This window comes from Theropithecus gelada, chromosome 15 (genome assembly GCF_003255815.1).
Source record: "Theropithecus gelada isolate Dixy chromosome 15, Tgel_1.0, whole genome shotgun sequence".
Classification (NCBI taxonomy): domain Eukaryota; kingdom Metazoa; phylum Chordata; class Mammalia; order Primates; family Cercopithecidae; genus Theropithecus; species Theropithecus gelada.
The window spans coordinates 84,259,510-84,276,251 of record NC_037683.1 but is presented as its reverse complement, the minus strand read 5'-3'; the positions used below and the strand labels follow the sequence as shown (position 1 = coordinate 84,276,251).

The 16,742-nt window shown below is 40.1% G+C and overlaps 1 protein-coding gene across 26 annotated transcripts in view; it reads left to right on the top strand.

Moving 5' to 3' along the window:
* TRPM3 (transient receptor potential cation channel subfamily M member 3) overlaps positions 1–16,742 on the top strand; it is a 904,668-nt gene that overhangs the window by 640,622 nt on the left and 247,304 nt on the right. For 7 of the 26 annotated variants that reach the window (XM_025359893.1, XM_025359892.1, XM_025359881.1 and 4 more), the window contains exon 7: positions 4,272–4,346. The exons of the other annotated variants lie outside the window; for them this stretch is intronic. In XM_025359893.1, coding sequence (XP_025215678.1) covers positions 4,272–4,346 — 75 coding nt within the window. The remainder of the gene's footprint in view (positions 1–4,271; positions 4,347–16,742) is intronic. 26 annotated transcript variants of the gene reach the window in all.

The following is a 16,742-nucleotide window of genomic DNA, read 5'->3' as shown; positions in this document are numbered from 1 at the left end:
AATATGTACTCACACATTTATTGTGAGTGCATAAATAGAGCAATCTTATTTGGAAGACAATTTGGCTACCCCTATTAAATATGAAATGTATGTACCCTTTAGCCCCATAATTTTACTTCTAGGAATTCATTTTACATATATTTACTACAATATTGTTTATAGTAATAAAATGGAAATAGCCTAAAGATTCATCAGTAGGCAACTGAACAAATTATATGCTGACATATGGGGAAATACTCTGAAATTATTATGAAGAATGTAGTAGCTCTGTTGGGCTCATATGAGAAAATACTGCTTTTATAACAAAAAAAGAAAAGAAAGGAAGGGAGGGGAAGGGAAAGAGGAAGGGAAGGAGGAAGGGAGAGAGGGAAGGGAAGAAAACCTTTGAAAGCAGTCTATTCACAGGGCCTGGGCATTTCTCCCTCAAAGGTATGAATATCATTCTTGACCTATAGGTCAAGTGCCCCCACAGCTGTGTTTGACATACCTTCTTTTCTCTTGCTCACTTCTGGCAATCCTCTACTCCTTTTAAAACAAAAGGAAAGAGTCAAGTCAGGAAACATAAGAGAGGCTGGTTAAGGACATTGGAGAGAACAATATTCTCAAATCACATATAAAGGATGTGTATAAAACTGATAAGACCAACGTAACAGATTTGATGCTTACATTTTATAATGGCTGAAATCAGAATCAAAATTACCTTCCCCCTTTAGGGTTGGCAAATGACTAAAAGCCTAGGTGTATTCCCAATTCTTAGCTATAACCAGATATCCTATTATATTGGAGATACTGAGAATGTCGTATGTTTACATCCACATCATGAGAACAATCTAGTAGAGCTAAAATTGTCCATCACGCTCTTTCATCATGTTCCTAGGCACCCCAAAGTCCAGCTCCCTTCCCCCAGTGTCCTACCACCCGTTATGGTGCGGCTTATTCACTGCTGGTTTCACGATCAATATTGTCTGTGTGCTCACCATGAAAAACGTACTTCTCTCTGTACTCCACCCCACTGTACTTCTAAGACACCTCATGTGGAAGCTAAATACATGTCAAAGTTCTTCAGCCTTTTAAGATATGGCAAAAATAAGAACTCAAAATATCTGTCATTTAAAATAAATTGTGACTATTCTCTGTTATATTTTCTCTTGATAGTACTTTTTTTTTTTTTTTTTTTTTTTTTTAGAGGAGTCTCGCTGTGTCGCCCAGGCTGGAGTGCAGTGGCGCCATCTCGGCTCACTGCAAGCTCCGCCTCCCGGGTTCATGCCATTCTCCTGCCTCAGCCTCCTGAGTAGCTGGGACCACAGGCACACACCACCACGCCCGGCTAATTTTTTGTATTTTTAGTAGAGACGGGGTTTCACCATATTAGCCAGGATGGTCTCGATCTCCTGACCTCGTGATCCACCCGTCTCGGCCTCCCAAAATGTTGGGATTACAGGCGTGAGCCACCACGCCCGGCCGACAGTACTTTTTATTAAGCCCTTTCTCTACTGTATTTGCTTGTGCATCTGTAATGCTCAGGGCACTGTAGGGGTAGCAAGATAAATAAGGTATAGCTGTATACTTGAAGAGCTTAGTCTTACAAATAAGTTAATAATAATTAGTGTTGATTGAGTGCTATTCTAAACAATGTACAAAAAATAACTGATTTAGTCCTTATGACAACCCTTAAGGGGATACCTTTATTACTCCCATTTACCAGTGAGAAAATGAAGCACAAAGAGGCAGAAGGTCAGACCACTAGTAAATAGCAGACTCAAGAAGTATGCATTCAGCCCATGCCTCAGCCACTGTGCTTTAGAGCCTCTCTGTATGCAAAGAGCTGCGTTATAAAGCAGCAAGTGGTTTTTTTTTTTTCTAATTTTTATTTTAGATTCAGGAGGTGCATGTACAAGTGTGTTACAAGGGTATATTGCATGATGCTGAGGTTTGGTCTTCTATTGATCCCATCACCCCAGATAATGAACACAGTGCTCCATAGGAAGATTTTCAGCCCTTGCCTCCTTTTGGAGTCCCTAGTGTCTATTATTTCTGTCTTTGTGTGCACCCAAGATTTAGCTCCCACTTATAAGTGAGAACTTGTGATATTTGGTTTTCCGTTTTTATGTTAATTTGCTTAAGATAATGACTCCAACTTCAACTATATCTGTGTTGCTACAAAGGACATGATGATTTTATTCTTTTTTATGGCTGCGTAGTATTCCATGGTGTATATGTATCACATTTTCTTTATCCAGTCCACCACTCATGAGCACCTGGGTTGATTCCATGTATTTGCTATTGTGAATAGGGCAAAGCAGTAGATGCTAAGTGCCCTTTAGTAACACAAAGTGCTACAGGAATTCAGACAATGAGCATCACTTAGCTCATTGCTTTCATCTTGCAGATAGGAAACCCACTTGTAAAAAATCACAGTCACATGTTCTGACTAAATTCATTATGTGAATTACCTTGGTAGAGCTTTTATCTGAACCTGAACTCTACACTCCTAGTCTGTTCTTCTTTGCCCAGCCTTGTGTCACTACCTTAGTTTTACTTTTTATTCCTAATTTTCCCCCTTAAGACCATTTTTTTTTCTATTGTGTCCTGAAGGGTAATTAAGAAAATATTGAGACAATTTGGGACATAACACATACCTGCTATCCAGAGATTTCCATCTTTAACCATATTACCACTAATCTCACCCTGCTTGACCTTCACTAAAGTGTTACTTAATTTTTTGTTCATTAGGGTTTGATAATTGGGAAAAATAAGCTGAAAATACCAGCATGCTATTCACTCTGCAGGAAAGACATAGCTAAGCCAATGTTGTGCTTGGTTCCATAAACAAGTGCTTATGCTAAATTTCCTGGAGGGTTTATGGTGTTGTCTACTTGAAGCTTTGCTGATAGTATTAAGCCAGCAGTCTAATTGCCATACACAGTGGTAGAATGGCCTGGGGAGTATGTGCTTAAAAGCCGAATTTATGTACTCAGAAACACACTAATTAGGAACTTTCTAGAAAATGTACAGTAGTTGCTCTTGGTTGGCCTTTTTACAAACTATTGAGAATCCAGAGGAACCAACCCTTAGAGTCTGTGCTTCAAGGGATATTGCTTTGCGTTTCCCCCAGTGAGTACATTCTTATGAGAAGGCCACTTTGCCAGGGTATGGGCGCTGACATATAACCAAGTGATGTTGATGTTTCATGAAAAGTGGGTGAGTTCCTACATGCCTCTCACCAGCCAGCTACCAGCTGCCGAACTCCTACCTCCCAATATTTGCCACAAGTGAAGTTGCTCTTGAAGTCTAGCTTGATCCTAGGAAGCTAGGGTCTAGAGACCTAACTTGAGGATTTGAGGTCTTCCCTTAATGCTGTTTCTAAGGAAGGAACAAAATGAAGGCAGAGCAGAGCTGTTCAAACTCATGGGGTCCTTTGAGGGCATCTGACCAAAGGCTAGCTTGCTTAGCAACTCCAGAAATATGATATTACCATTAAATTTATCTCCCAGTTTGGGAAAGAATAACCAAATTGGTAGGAAACCTGCCAATTATACTGAAATGGTTTTGATGACTTTTTTGGAAGATATGTAGATATCGTCATAGATGTAGATATAATTTATATCTATACCTTCACCAGAGAGAGAAAGAAGAATCAGTCCAATAGATACTATTATGCATGTTGAGTAACATGTTAGCTTTGGTTCAATTCCTCTTTTAAAAAGAAAAGAAAAGAAACTGGGTAGATTAGCCTCTAAATGGATAGTTCTTTTAAGTCAAAAGTAGGTAAACACTTCAAACTGGAACACTTATTTCTCCAGAAATCAGGAAAATGTTATTAAAATCAGGGAAGGAAAGAATTCAATTCCTATCCTCTCCTGGAAAACACAGAATTGGAAGATTCATAATTATCATTATAATTAATGTAACAACAACTAAGATTTCTTGAGGTTTTACTAAGTTCTAAGCATCAGTACAAGCACTTAACAGATGGTAACTCATTTGACCCTTTCCCCACCACAGCAGCTATCTAGATTGGAAAAGAATAAAGAATGATACTTCCTCCAGCAAAGGGCTATGGTTTTTAAGGACCTGTCCAGTTGAAGGAGTGATGAGACAAGATATAACTGGTGCAGAAGGGCTGGGTGATGCTCTACATAGGTTTCACTGTGCGACTTGAGTTGCCATCACATATATAAATTTATATAAATTGGGTAATCCATCTGCTTTAATAAAATGTGTGTGCAACCATAGGGTGTAGAAATTTCAAGGATTTTATTTTTTGACAGGATGCCTGCCGTTTTTCTCTCTTGACTCCCGCTTGTTTTATTCATTTTGGGGTAGTTGCCAATTAGACTCAGTTGGTAAGTATAATTAACGGAAAATGTGAATTTCTTCTTAAACTCCAAGAAATTAACTACAGAGGTCTTCATTTCCTTTATAATTTCCTAACAATATCACTCCCTACGACTGTTGTTTTATCTCTATCTCTTCTGACATTCAACCACATCAGAAATTAGTTACTCCCTATTATTTATCATCCTAAAGATACCATATAGGACAGCTTGGCAGCACTACTAGGAGGGAATAAGCATTTATTTAGGTTCCAAGTACTATGCTAGGCATTTTCGTATATACTATCTCTTTTAATACTCACAAAAACCCTTCAAGATAGGGATTATTATCTTCCTTTTATACAGTTGAATAAATGGCACCTCCAAGAGGTTAAGCCCTTGCCTTAAATCCGATTAGTGGGACAGCTGGGTGCAAACCTAGGCTGACATAATTCCAAAGCACTTTCTCCTTTCATCCTATACATGGAAGCATTATCTCATTAAAAAGAAAGGCTCCCCTAAAGTTTTGTTACCTTGGAGAGTTTGAGGGTCATTATTTCATTCAGCAACTGTTCTGAGCACCAACTCTGTGCCAAATACAGGTTGAGCATTGATTCAGTTGGAATGGGTCATCAAGCAAAACTTTGGGAAGAAGATGGTGGTTAGTTGCAAGATGGTGGAGAAACAACATTAGGAAGAAATACACAAGGTGATGGAGAGGAGTGTGGGGATGGAGGCAAGCAGAGGACCTCCTGATCGTGTACCCATAGGACAGGGTGATGGAGAGGAGTGTGGGGATGGAGGCAAGCAGAGGACCTCCTGATCGTGTACCCATGGCTACAGTCTTTCTTCATGTGACTCGTGGACTTCCCTTTGTCATCCTATGCCTGAGAATATATGAAGGAGGCTGGGAAGGCAAAGGGACGTTCAATTGTCATCACTGGCATCTTTTTTGATCATTGCACCATCATCAAATGCATTGGGATAACCATGACATGAAAATTTCCATCATTGGGCCCATAACTGTCCCATGAGAGAGATTAGAAACACTGGATGTTAAAGGTCATAGTAGAACTTCATCCAGGGAGTTCTTGAATTAGGAAGGAGTGAAATATACTCTCAAAGACTAATAGTTCTGGGTCCAAACCATGTAACTTGAAAAGGAAGTGAAGATTCCCCTGGACAGGTTACACATACTGTCATGCATCGCTTAACGATGGGGATACTGTATCCTCAGAAATGAATCATTAGGTGATTTTGTCACAAACATCATAGAGTGTACTTATACAAACCTAGATGGTATAACCTACTACACACCTAGGCTATATGGTATAGCCTATTGCTTGTGGGCTACAAACCTGTATAGCATGTTACTATGTGGTAGTGAATACTGTAAGCAATTGTAACACAATGGTAAGTATTTGTGTATCTAAACGTAGAAAACACACAGTAAAAACATTATATAAAAGATACAAATAGTACACCTTAATAGGACACTTACCATGAATGGTGCTTGCAAGACTGAAAGTTGCTCTGGGTGAGTCACTGAGTGAGTGCTAGAATATTTTTGTACACTACTGTAAACTTTATAAACACTATATAATTAGGCTATACTACATTTATTTTTTAAATTTTATTCAGAACTAAATTAACCTTAGCTGACTGTAACTTTTTACTTTGTAAACTTTTTAATTTTTTTAAACTTTTTGGCTATTTTGCAATAACACTTAGCTTAAAACATAAGCACATTATACAGTTATACACAAATATTTTCTTCATTTGCTGATCCTATGAGCTTTCCTCTGTTCTTAAAATTTTTTACCTTTTTATTTTTTTAAATTTTTTTCTTAGAAATGAAAACACAAACACACTCATTAAACTAGGCCTGCACAGTGTCAGGATCATCAAGATGTCACTAGGTGATAGGATTTTTTCAGCTCTATTATTACCTTATGGGACCACCATTGTATCTGTGGTCTGTCATTGACCAAAGTGTCATTATGCAACACGTGACTGTATATCAAGAACATCTTATTTCCTTCTGTGGGTGCTATAATCTGTTCAGCCCAATCACATAAACTTTCTACTGCCTCAGTCAAGGGAAAGGCCTTCCAAAACACAAATGCCAAATTGATGATTAGTTCACTTTAGACTGTAATGACGTCATTTTTCAGGTGCTCTCAAGTAAACATGTTTAAAGCTTTCCCTGCCTTTTAGAGGGTCTTCCCTCTAAGGAATAATTTGTGTGGAGAAAACAACACAATCTATATCCCTGCTTCTTCATTTTATGAAATGACTTGATACAGTTGGCTGTGTCACTGAAATATTTGTCATGCTTGTTAAAGAAAAGTTACTTTGTCAATAAAGATAATAATGAAGCCAAAAAAATAACTTTGAGGGAACAGAACAAATTTGAGTGAAACTGGTTTCTTGGTATTGGCTTGTCATGTTTATCTCACCCATTTTCCTATTCAAGCTAAAGACCTCCCTTTCTTCAGCAAAGAGACTTTTCTACATTGGAATTAGTTGTTCAGGGACTGGGATAGTTCTTGTAAACAAGTAGGTCTGAACAGGAGAGCTGTCCACCATTCTAAGACTTCTTAGACACTTTTACATTCAGGGAAGAATTTTGAGCTCTCTTTTCAGATTAGAAAGAGTTGGGTCGCAAATGTTTGCCTGGCATTGGTCTCAGAGTCAGCAAAGTTTACTGTTGGTGGTTAGATACAATAGGTTCCTAGCATAACATAGAAACCTGTTATCTTGATGGAACCCAATATCTTCCGTATTTCATTGCTAACTACCTTTCATGTTTTTCCTCTGATTTTATATCTTCTTCCCCTAACATAACACCATGTAGATCTTATGTCCCACCCATTTCAAGCTACTTGCAGTTTCCCTTAAATGATATACCCTACTGGATGTGGTTTTGTCTCTTTCTGACATTTGCTAAAGTTTCATTCTCTTCTCACTCTAACTTCCTGGCCAAAACCTGCATTTCTTCTAAGTCTCAGATTAAAAATCATCTCTTCTCTGTAATCTTACCAGAACTCCCATCCCTCCAACTCATCCGCTGGTATCCTCCTGGGCCCACATTCACCTCATCCTCCGTGCTCTTGCTGCACTCTATATCAGCCTCTCCCACATACAGCTCCTTTTGGTAGAATGGAGCCTTCATAGTCTCCCATCTACCTTCACAGTGTCCCATCTTCTGTAGATTGTGAGATCCTATAGAGCACAGCCTGCGTCTTATTCATTGTTGTCATTCTGAAAACCTTGCATAGTGCCTAGCCTATGCAAGTAGGTGCTCAATAAATTGTTATAAGCATCACTATTTGATTTCCCTGGCTTTATTTTTAGCTCTGATTTCCAACCTGACGCAAAGATGTAATAGAAGGGATTAGATACTAAAAAGCTATAAGAAATAAAAAAGGACAAATCATAAAACACTAATGACATAGGAAGACTCAGGATAAATAAATAGCAACATGTACAGGCAAAGACCATCATGCATACTTCCAATTCATGGGCATAAAAGCATTTAGTCTGAGAAAGTTGACTGTTGAATCATGATTGTTAAATCATTTTTATCTTATGAATTTAGAGAATCTAATGATATATATTTTACAGCAGTCAGTGTACCATGGCCTCAGTATTTCCATTTCTATGGAAAAAGAAATAACTATTGACTTTCCTCCATTTATTCAAAATGATAATTGCCCATGGTTGCTTTTCAGTCCAGATTAGGATCATTCCATTCAGTAGAAAAGGATGCTAATTTTGGAAAGTTAGACACACATAAAATTAATGGGAAAACTTATGCTGACCAAGCACTTTTCTGCCATGATCAACAGTTTTATAGCGAGATATATTTAGGGAAGATAAGGTGTTTCATTCCCTGGGGATCTTAAAGAAAAGCAAGCTGAGATTTTAATTTGCTTGAGATAATCATCTTAAAATCAGGGACTTTATCATAGGACCCTTCAAAGTCTCTTCTTAGGATTTATAATTATTTGTCTGTCTCTTCAAAGTATTATTTAGATCATGTCAAGCCATTGAAACTAATAGATGTAAAACTGAGGAATCATTCATATAGGCTTGGGAAATGATTATAAATAGTGCTCCCAGATGTCACTAATAAAGTTGTCATAGTTGTCATAGCTGTTAACAGAATAGAAACTTTTTTTTAATTTTTATTTATTTATTTTTTTTTGCGACAGAGTCTCACTCTGTCGCCCAGGCTGGAGTGCAGTGGCACGATCTCAGCTCACTGCAACCTCCGCCTCCCGGGTTCAAGCGAATCTTCTGCCTCAGCCTCCCGAGTAGCTGGGACTACAAGCGTGCACCACCACGCCCAGCTAATTTTTGTATTTGTAGTAGAGACAGGGTTTCACCATATTGACCAGGCTGGTCTCAAACTCCTTACCTTGTGATCCACCTGCCTCGGCCTCCCAAAGTGCTGGGATTACAGGCGTGAGCCACCGTCACCGGCCAAAAACTTTTTAACCTTGAACCCTCAGCTCAAGATCATGAACCCCTGAGGCAAAGGAGGAAAGTAGAGATTTTATGCCCTAAAATGGCCAAATAAGGAAACAGTTGATTTTTTTTTTTTTTTTTTTTTCTTTTTTGGCACCCATAGCTGAAACAAACAGCTCTTCTCCTCATGAACAGGCTGTTCTCGTTCTGTGTTGGAGGCCAGGTTTCAAAGCTGTGTAATGAGTTTCACGTGCTGCAGCCCAGCAGGCAAACATTCAAGTCCTAAACCGCAGGCAGAGGAAGCAAGAACTCTCATTGGCTAAGGAGCCTTGGCATCTCTGGGTTCACATGGGGTACTGGGCAATTCCTGCTGGAACGAGGCAGGGTGAACAAACAGGTGTGCCTGTGCTAAAACAGGGAGGAAAAGATTGAAGAGTCAGCTTTTCTGGTCATCAAACAAATCTGAGCTGAGCCCTTCCTCATTAGCAGCATTTCTTCCACCCAGAGGGAGAACAGAGGAAGTGCACACTGACTCTGGTGCATGATAGAATTTATAATAAAATCCTGCGGGAGGCTGAGAAACGAGCTGCAATTAAACATGGCGGCCCGCATGAAGAGTTTGGGGAGAAGTAGAAAGTTCACTTTATCTTTGTATTTCCATTCTTAGATTCTATTTTTGCACATGTAAAGCAGGATTTGTTTTGTTTTATTTTTTTCATTATTCAAGTAATAAGAACTCTTATAGGGTGTATGAATTATTGTTCATAAACTTAGGTATGTAGGAAATGTCACTTGTAAACATTTTCTTTTATTCAAATAAACCAAATTCCAAGACCCTTTCCATCTGGTTTTTTGGAAAGTCAATCTTAACCTTTTTTAGGTCTCTCGGTCTGTCTCTGTCTCTGTCTCTCTCTCTCTATCTCTCTCTCTCTCCCCACCCCCCCACACCACTGCCCCCATCTCTCCCTCACCCCACCTTTCTCCTTCCTCTGCCTCTCTCCTCTCTCTCTTTCATGATCATGCTCCTTCTCTCGTGCTTACGGAGTACTTGGAATGTTAAGAAAGAGCCTTTTAACTTTTGCCAGCCGAAGTAACCACTGATAAATTAATTGTCTATGCTTGCTTGATCTCTGCAAAGTGGGTGACTCTGGTACTCCCATGCCAAAGTAAAGCCAGTGGGACCCTGGCTGCAGCTGGCTTCACTGGCCAGAAGGGTTCAGCATGCCACAGTGGACTTCACAGCAGTCCCCCTAAGACAAGTTGCCTGCGTAATTCCTGCCTTTACGGAGCTTGCATTTGCAGGGGAGGAGATAGAAAATAAGCAAAATATATAGTGTATTGAATAGTGATAAGGGCCAAGGAGAGATAGAAAGCAGAGAAGGGAGTGCAGAGTAGGAGCCGAAATTTCAAATGGAGTCATGGGGAGGACAAGGTGAGAAGGGAAGGGAAGGGGAGGAAAAGCAACCAAGAACTGAGTTTGGGGACAGTCTTACTGTCAGACGTCAGGTAGGCAAGGAGGAACTAGCAAAAAAGAGGAAGAAGGAGCAGCTAGTGAGGTAAGAGAGAAACTGGGAGAGAGCACTGAAGGGGAGAAAATGGAATTTTCTCTAACCCTTATAAGTTTGTAGCTGAGACAAACCTCTGTAACAAAATAATGAGAGAAAAAGAGAAAAACAAACTATTAACACATGCAGTTCACATCACGCAGGGGATGTGTTCAAAAGCAGTGGTTTAGAAGTCTACTTACATAGTATATCCAACAAAGAACAATAGTTTTTTGGGTGTTTGTTTGTTTGTTTGAGATGGAGTCTTTCTCTGTTGCCCAGTGGTGCGATCTCGGCTCAGTGGAACTCCCGCCTCCTGAGTTCAAGGGATTCTCCTGCCTTAGCCTCCTAAATAGCTGGGGTTACAGGTGCCTGCCACCATGTCCAGTTAATTTTTTTTTTTTTTTTTTTTTTTTTGTAGAACTAGGGTTTTGCCATGTTGGCCAGGCTGATCTCGAACTAGTGGCCTCGAGTGATCTGCCCGCTTCAGCCTCCCAAAGTGTTGAGATTACAGGCGTGAGGCACCGCGCCTGACCAGAACAGTACATTTTGGGAAAGTGACAAGGCAAAGAGGAAGGCAGTCCTAGGCTCCTAGAGGTGGGAAAATGTGGGAAGGTAAATTGATAGGGAGTAAAATGTCCTCACTCTAGCTCCTCTCTGAGGTGATAAAGGTCTGTTCAAAGAGAACTTCTATCTTGTTTTCAGGTGGGAGAGGTGGGAGTGAGGAGGGTAGAAAGACCTTTTGTCTTCGTAATTCTGCTTTTAGGTAAACAGAGGCAAGGCAGAATCTCTCCAGGAATTGTTGTGGCTTGCTATAGGTAAGAAAGGGGAGCTCAGGTAGCCCTTTCTACCATTTTAAAAAATTGTGTCATAAAAATATTTATGTCAAAGAGGCATATTTTAGAATGGAATATTCTGGTTTCCTTCAACACTGTCTGGAAGCCAAAGTGAAGAGTGTGTTTCCAAGAGGAAGGAATGAAATGGCCAACTGTGTCAAATGCTACTGACAGGCCAAGCAGGAAGAGACCTGGGGACTGACTGTTAGGGATGCTGCGAGTCCCTTCTTCCCTCTCGTCCAAGGCTCAGATCATTTCTTCCACATCTCATCTGCTCCCACTTCTCCCCCATCAAAGACACTTGCCCTCCTCTTCTTCCCCTTCAGAAAATTGGTAGACTTAGGACTTTTCCCCCCTCCCCCCCACAAAAGTTCTCCAGGCAAGTTCTATTTTCTAGCAGCTCTGGCTAGCAACACAAACCTCTCCTGAGAATAGACACCCCAGTGGTCTCTTTTGAAATGAGAAGAAGGAAAAACAAATGGAAAACACAATCTGAATTAATTAACAACTCAATAAATTAGCCCGCTACACAGAAAAGATATTCTTTACTTTTAGGCAAAGCACCAAATAGTACAGGTACTAAATATATAGCTAGGCAATTTTTACTAGTGCAGTGAAACCCCTGTTAAAATAGGGTAAAATCTTAGCATGTTTGTTTTCAAATAGTCCCAAACAGCTAGTTTTAGGGACTGAATTGCAAGAACAGGGCATGTGTCCCACTCTTTGCCTCTATAATAAGAGTGCTTATTGTATCAATCCTGTACAACCAAAATAGGCATCAAAGATTGGCTTATACAGCCAGATTTCCAACTTGGTTAGTTTCTCATTGATCACAGGCACACTCAGGCTTAACAGACTAATATATGTTTCCTTATGTAATTTGTCACGTTACACCCAGAGGTGAACAAGCTACAACTAGTGGGCCAAATCCAGCCTGCCATCATCTGTTTTTGTAAGTAAAGCTTTACTGCAACATAGTCACTATAACCACAGAGTTGAGTAGTTACAACAGAGTCCATCTGGCCTGAAAGCTGAAAATATTTGCTATTTGACCCTTTATAGAAAAAAATTTGCTGATGCCTGGTTTAGACTTTAAAATAGACTTCTGGAAAAAACATTGTTCGTGGTTATTTCAATCTCATTCCATGGACTTTTGCATTAATTCGCTCCAGGAAGCACACGTTAGATTTCACTTCTTTTCACAGGCAAAAATCTCCCTTCCCTGCTGCTTTACGCTGAGGCACTGGTTCTCAAAGTGTGGGTCCTGGGACCATCAACAATAGCATCAGTTGGAAACTTCCTTGAAATGCACATTCTCAGGTCTTATTCTAGACCTGCTGATCAGAAGCCCTGGAGGTGGGGTCCGGCCGTGTGGGTGTTTTAATCGCTCCTCCTTCAGGGAATTCTGATGCACACTAAAATTGAGAGACATTCGAAGTGGAGATTTCGACACACCTCTTTATTGGGATAATTTTCAATGAATCAATTAGTTTTTGCACATTAGAATCAGGGTTTTAAGAGAAGTCCTTAAAGTGCCAGTCTCTTATTTATAACATTAAGATAGTCTACTTTCTACAATAATGGTATTAGCCCTTATTGTTGCAATCAAATAGATCCTTTGGTGGCAGCAGTAGAAAGAAGCAAGTAACTGTTTCACAGACAGGACAAAGTAGGATATGGGGTTAAATACTCCAGTGATTAAGAACCCAAAGCACCCATTGCATGTCTCTAGGCCATGACTGTCTCCTGATTTCTCATCATCTCATTTCTGGATGGGGCATTCATTTGTAAGAGAGAAAAGTAGAAGGGATTTATTTGCAGCACCATCAAGGATATGCTAGAACATGAAAAAAAAAAAATTCAATTTATATTTTCCCCTTATAAGATTTATGCAGGTGCTGCTATATTGCGGCTGTTTTCCTTTGCTTAATGATCTAATCCTTCCCTGGAGCTTCATTTCCATGTAGCTAAAGAAAGAAATAGCTCTGATAATGAACAGCTGTGATTTAGAGCGAGAAACTTGATCCCAGGAAACAGGGAGGGGCAACAATGAGCCTTGGCCCTTTTAAGCCAGAAAGAGAAGGAACAATGAACAAATGCGGGTCCCTTTTTAAATATTTGAGATTTGTATCTATATTTAAAAGCTACCAGAAACCAGTTTGAGACCCTAAGGTATGAGCAAGGTAGAGTGACTGTATACACTGGTTTGTTCAGGATTAAATAACTCTAGTTTATACCTTTCATCCCTGAGTAATTATTAATAATGACCCCTTTACTTGCAAGTATGTCCTGATTGTATGACAAATTCGATGGTCACCTCAGTGAGAGACAACTCAGTAGAGCATCAAGAATTCAGACTGTAGGTTTCCTAACAGGACTTTGCTTGAAATCCATTTCTGACACTTACTAGTTGTGTGAATTTTGCAATTTACCCTTTATGCCTCAGTTTCCTTAACTGTAAAATGGAAATGACAATACAGTCGACCCTTGAACAATGCTGCCCTTAGAGGGTTCGTCAAAAATTCGTGCATAACTTTCGACTTCTCAAAAAAAAATACTATTAATAGCCCACTGTTGATCAGAAGTCTTATCTATAACATAAACCGCCAATTAACACATATTTTGTACATTACATACTGTATTCTTACAATAAAGTAAGCTAAAGAAAATCATATTAAGAAAATCATAAGGAAGAGGAAAAGAAAATACATTACTCTTCACAAAGTAGAAGTGGGCATCATGAAGGTCTTCATCCTCATCATCTTCATGTTGAGTAAGCTGAGAAGAAAGAAGAAGAGGAGGGGTTGGTCTTGCTGTCTCAAGAAGTGGCAGAGGTAGCAGAAAATCTACATGTAAGTGGCCCCATGCTGTTCAAACCCATGTTGTTCAAGGGCCAACTATATCTCTATCAGAAGGTTGTGGAGCAGATTGAGATATGCAGCCCACCTGGCTGAGTGCCTGACACCCCGCCAGTGCTCAGCAATGGCTACTTCTCCTAAGGGGAGAGAATAACATTAATTTATCCAGAATAATTACTCTGGGATGACTGGTATAAACTATCTACATTCAATTGGCCCAGTGGACTTCATTACATTAAATCATCCACTACAACCCAGAAATTCACAAGCAACTTTGTTTTTAGTTCCATTTGTAATGAGCTTTTTAAACATGCTGCCAAGTTGCAGTTGTTTTTTGTTTCTAAGATGCATAAATTAAGGACTTCAAGAAAAAATTGTCTTTCAGAGAAAGTAATATTTGTACTTGAAAAAAAAAAGTTCATGTTCAGAGTTGAACCAGAGGCTCAACTTTGTTCAGTGCTGCTGCAAAGCGAATGTCAGAAACAAATGACTGTATTGCAGTTCATGGTGTTGGAGTTTGGAGAGACCCAGTAAACTGTATCCCACTCTTGACCGGATACAATCAAGTATCAAGCCTTCAAATTGAGAGCTAGACACCACAGTCAGGCAGGTGGAGATCAAAATATCATTTTTATTAATGATGACGTTGTTGGAATTAATGACTTAGTGTGAGGGTCAGATGGATTTGCTGGCCTGCCTCAGCTCCAAGAAACCCCACCAGAGAAGAAAGATTGGTCTGTAGCAGACATTTTTTACCAAGATGACTGATTGGCACTGGTCCCTGGAGGGAAAGGAAGAAATAAGTTAATTTTCCCATTACTGCAGGATTAGCTCTATCCAATCAAGAAACACAATAGTCACCACCAATCAGGTTATTCAATTCTGTATGTGGAGAGAAGTAAAGGAAAGACCAGAGGCTAGATGTGCCATTCTAATGGAGCTCCCGGCACATGGAAACAAGGAGGGAACTCCTTTTCCAGAGGAAAGAAGGTTCCCCACAGTGTTGTCATCCATATTTCTCACTGAGGATTTAGTCACAGTAAAGATTGGATCAGATTAGACTTAACAAGTTATTTTTCACAAAAGATGCCCAGATAATCGAGTAACAATTTATCACTTTTCCCAACTGTGGATCAGAAATTGGATGAAATACCATCACTAGATCCAGAGTAATCATTGCCTTTCCTTTGTCTCATGTATGATAATGGTTACTTTAATGACCTTGGTGGTGAATGAAGGTCATCCGTAGCTTACAGCATTTGAGCTGTGAAAACATACCAATCTCCTCAGTGGGAACAGAATTAGGTTTCCATTTCAGTCATATAGTTCCAGTTCATTTCAGGTGGAGGAAATCATAGCTTTGTAGATATCCTTCCAGCAAGGGGAAGAATGTAAACCTTTGTTAATGTTTTCTCCCTGGTGGCCGAGCTACTTTGTCACTTTAGCTGGGTTCAATTCTGAGAAAGAGCGAGGCTTCAATTTAAAAGTGCGGGACGGCTGAATTGAAATTGGCTGTTCAAGTCCCTAAGAATCTGGGCTCTTTCAGATGTAATCCAGATGGACAGGTGAAATGGAAACACCCACCCAAGGCACTCAGCATGTTCTTCTCTAGGTCTGTGACCACTGCTGAGACCCGTAGTTAAGGCCTGTAAAAGGACACCATGAGGCCACCCAATTGGCTGTCATTTCCATGTTGGCAGGATACCTTCCAACAGTGTTGAGGTATGACAGGCAACCCCTTCATGATTACCATGTTACTCCCGTCCCTTTATCTCTTCTAGTCCTAAGGTATGATCCTAAGCATTGTACGTTTTTATTTTTGTTTTATTTCACAAGCATGTATTTAAACTACCTTTTGAGTGTGAGGCACTGTGAGAACCAGAATGAGAACCAGAATGTTACCTGAGAGGGCTGGGGAGTCTGTCAGAATGAGTTTACTTACAGTGAAGTGGAGGAAGTTCTCCTTAAAGCAAGGCAGAATACAGTAATCACCAAAAGACATTCTTTTTAAAAAATGAGATCATAAAGTAATGAATAATTAATACCTGCTGAGGAAGTTAGGAAGGGCCTCAGGAACTGGTAACATCTGAACTATGAAGTTTGACTTAAGGGTCTCTGAGGGGTTAAATAGTACCCCCAGGGGCCCAGGCATGGTGGTTCATACCTGTAATCCCAAAACTTTGAGAGGTCAAGGCAGGCAGATCACTTGAGCCCAGGAGTTCTAGACCAGCCTGGGCAACATGGCAAAACTCTGTCTCTACACAAAATACAGAAATTAGCTGGATGTGGTGGTGCCTGCCTGTGGTGTTAGCTACTCTGTAGGCTGATGTTGGAGGATCAGTTGAGCCTGGGAAGTCAAGGTGGCAGTGAGCCAAGATCATGCCACTGCACTCCAACCTGGGTGATGGAGTGAGACCCTATCTCAAGAAATAAAGAAAGAAAGAAATAGTATCCCTTTTCAGCATCCAAGTTCTGACCAATTCGAGAAATAAAAGAAGTACTTGGCAGAACTCAAGATATCATTGAAAATTACTTACAGGGGATAAGTGAACAGATGGGACTTTAGTTTTATTGGCCAAGTGGGCCTAATGACACTCCAAAATTGGGCAGAATCCTATGGTGAGTCTTCACCTCCTCACCTCAGTGCACATCTTCAGGGTCTGGGTTCCCGAAGGAGCTGGGAGATCTCAGGTTCTCTGAAAGCAGGCAGATGTC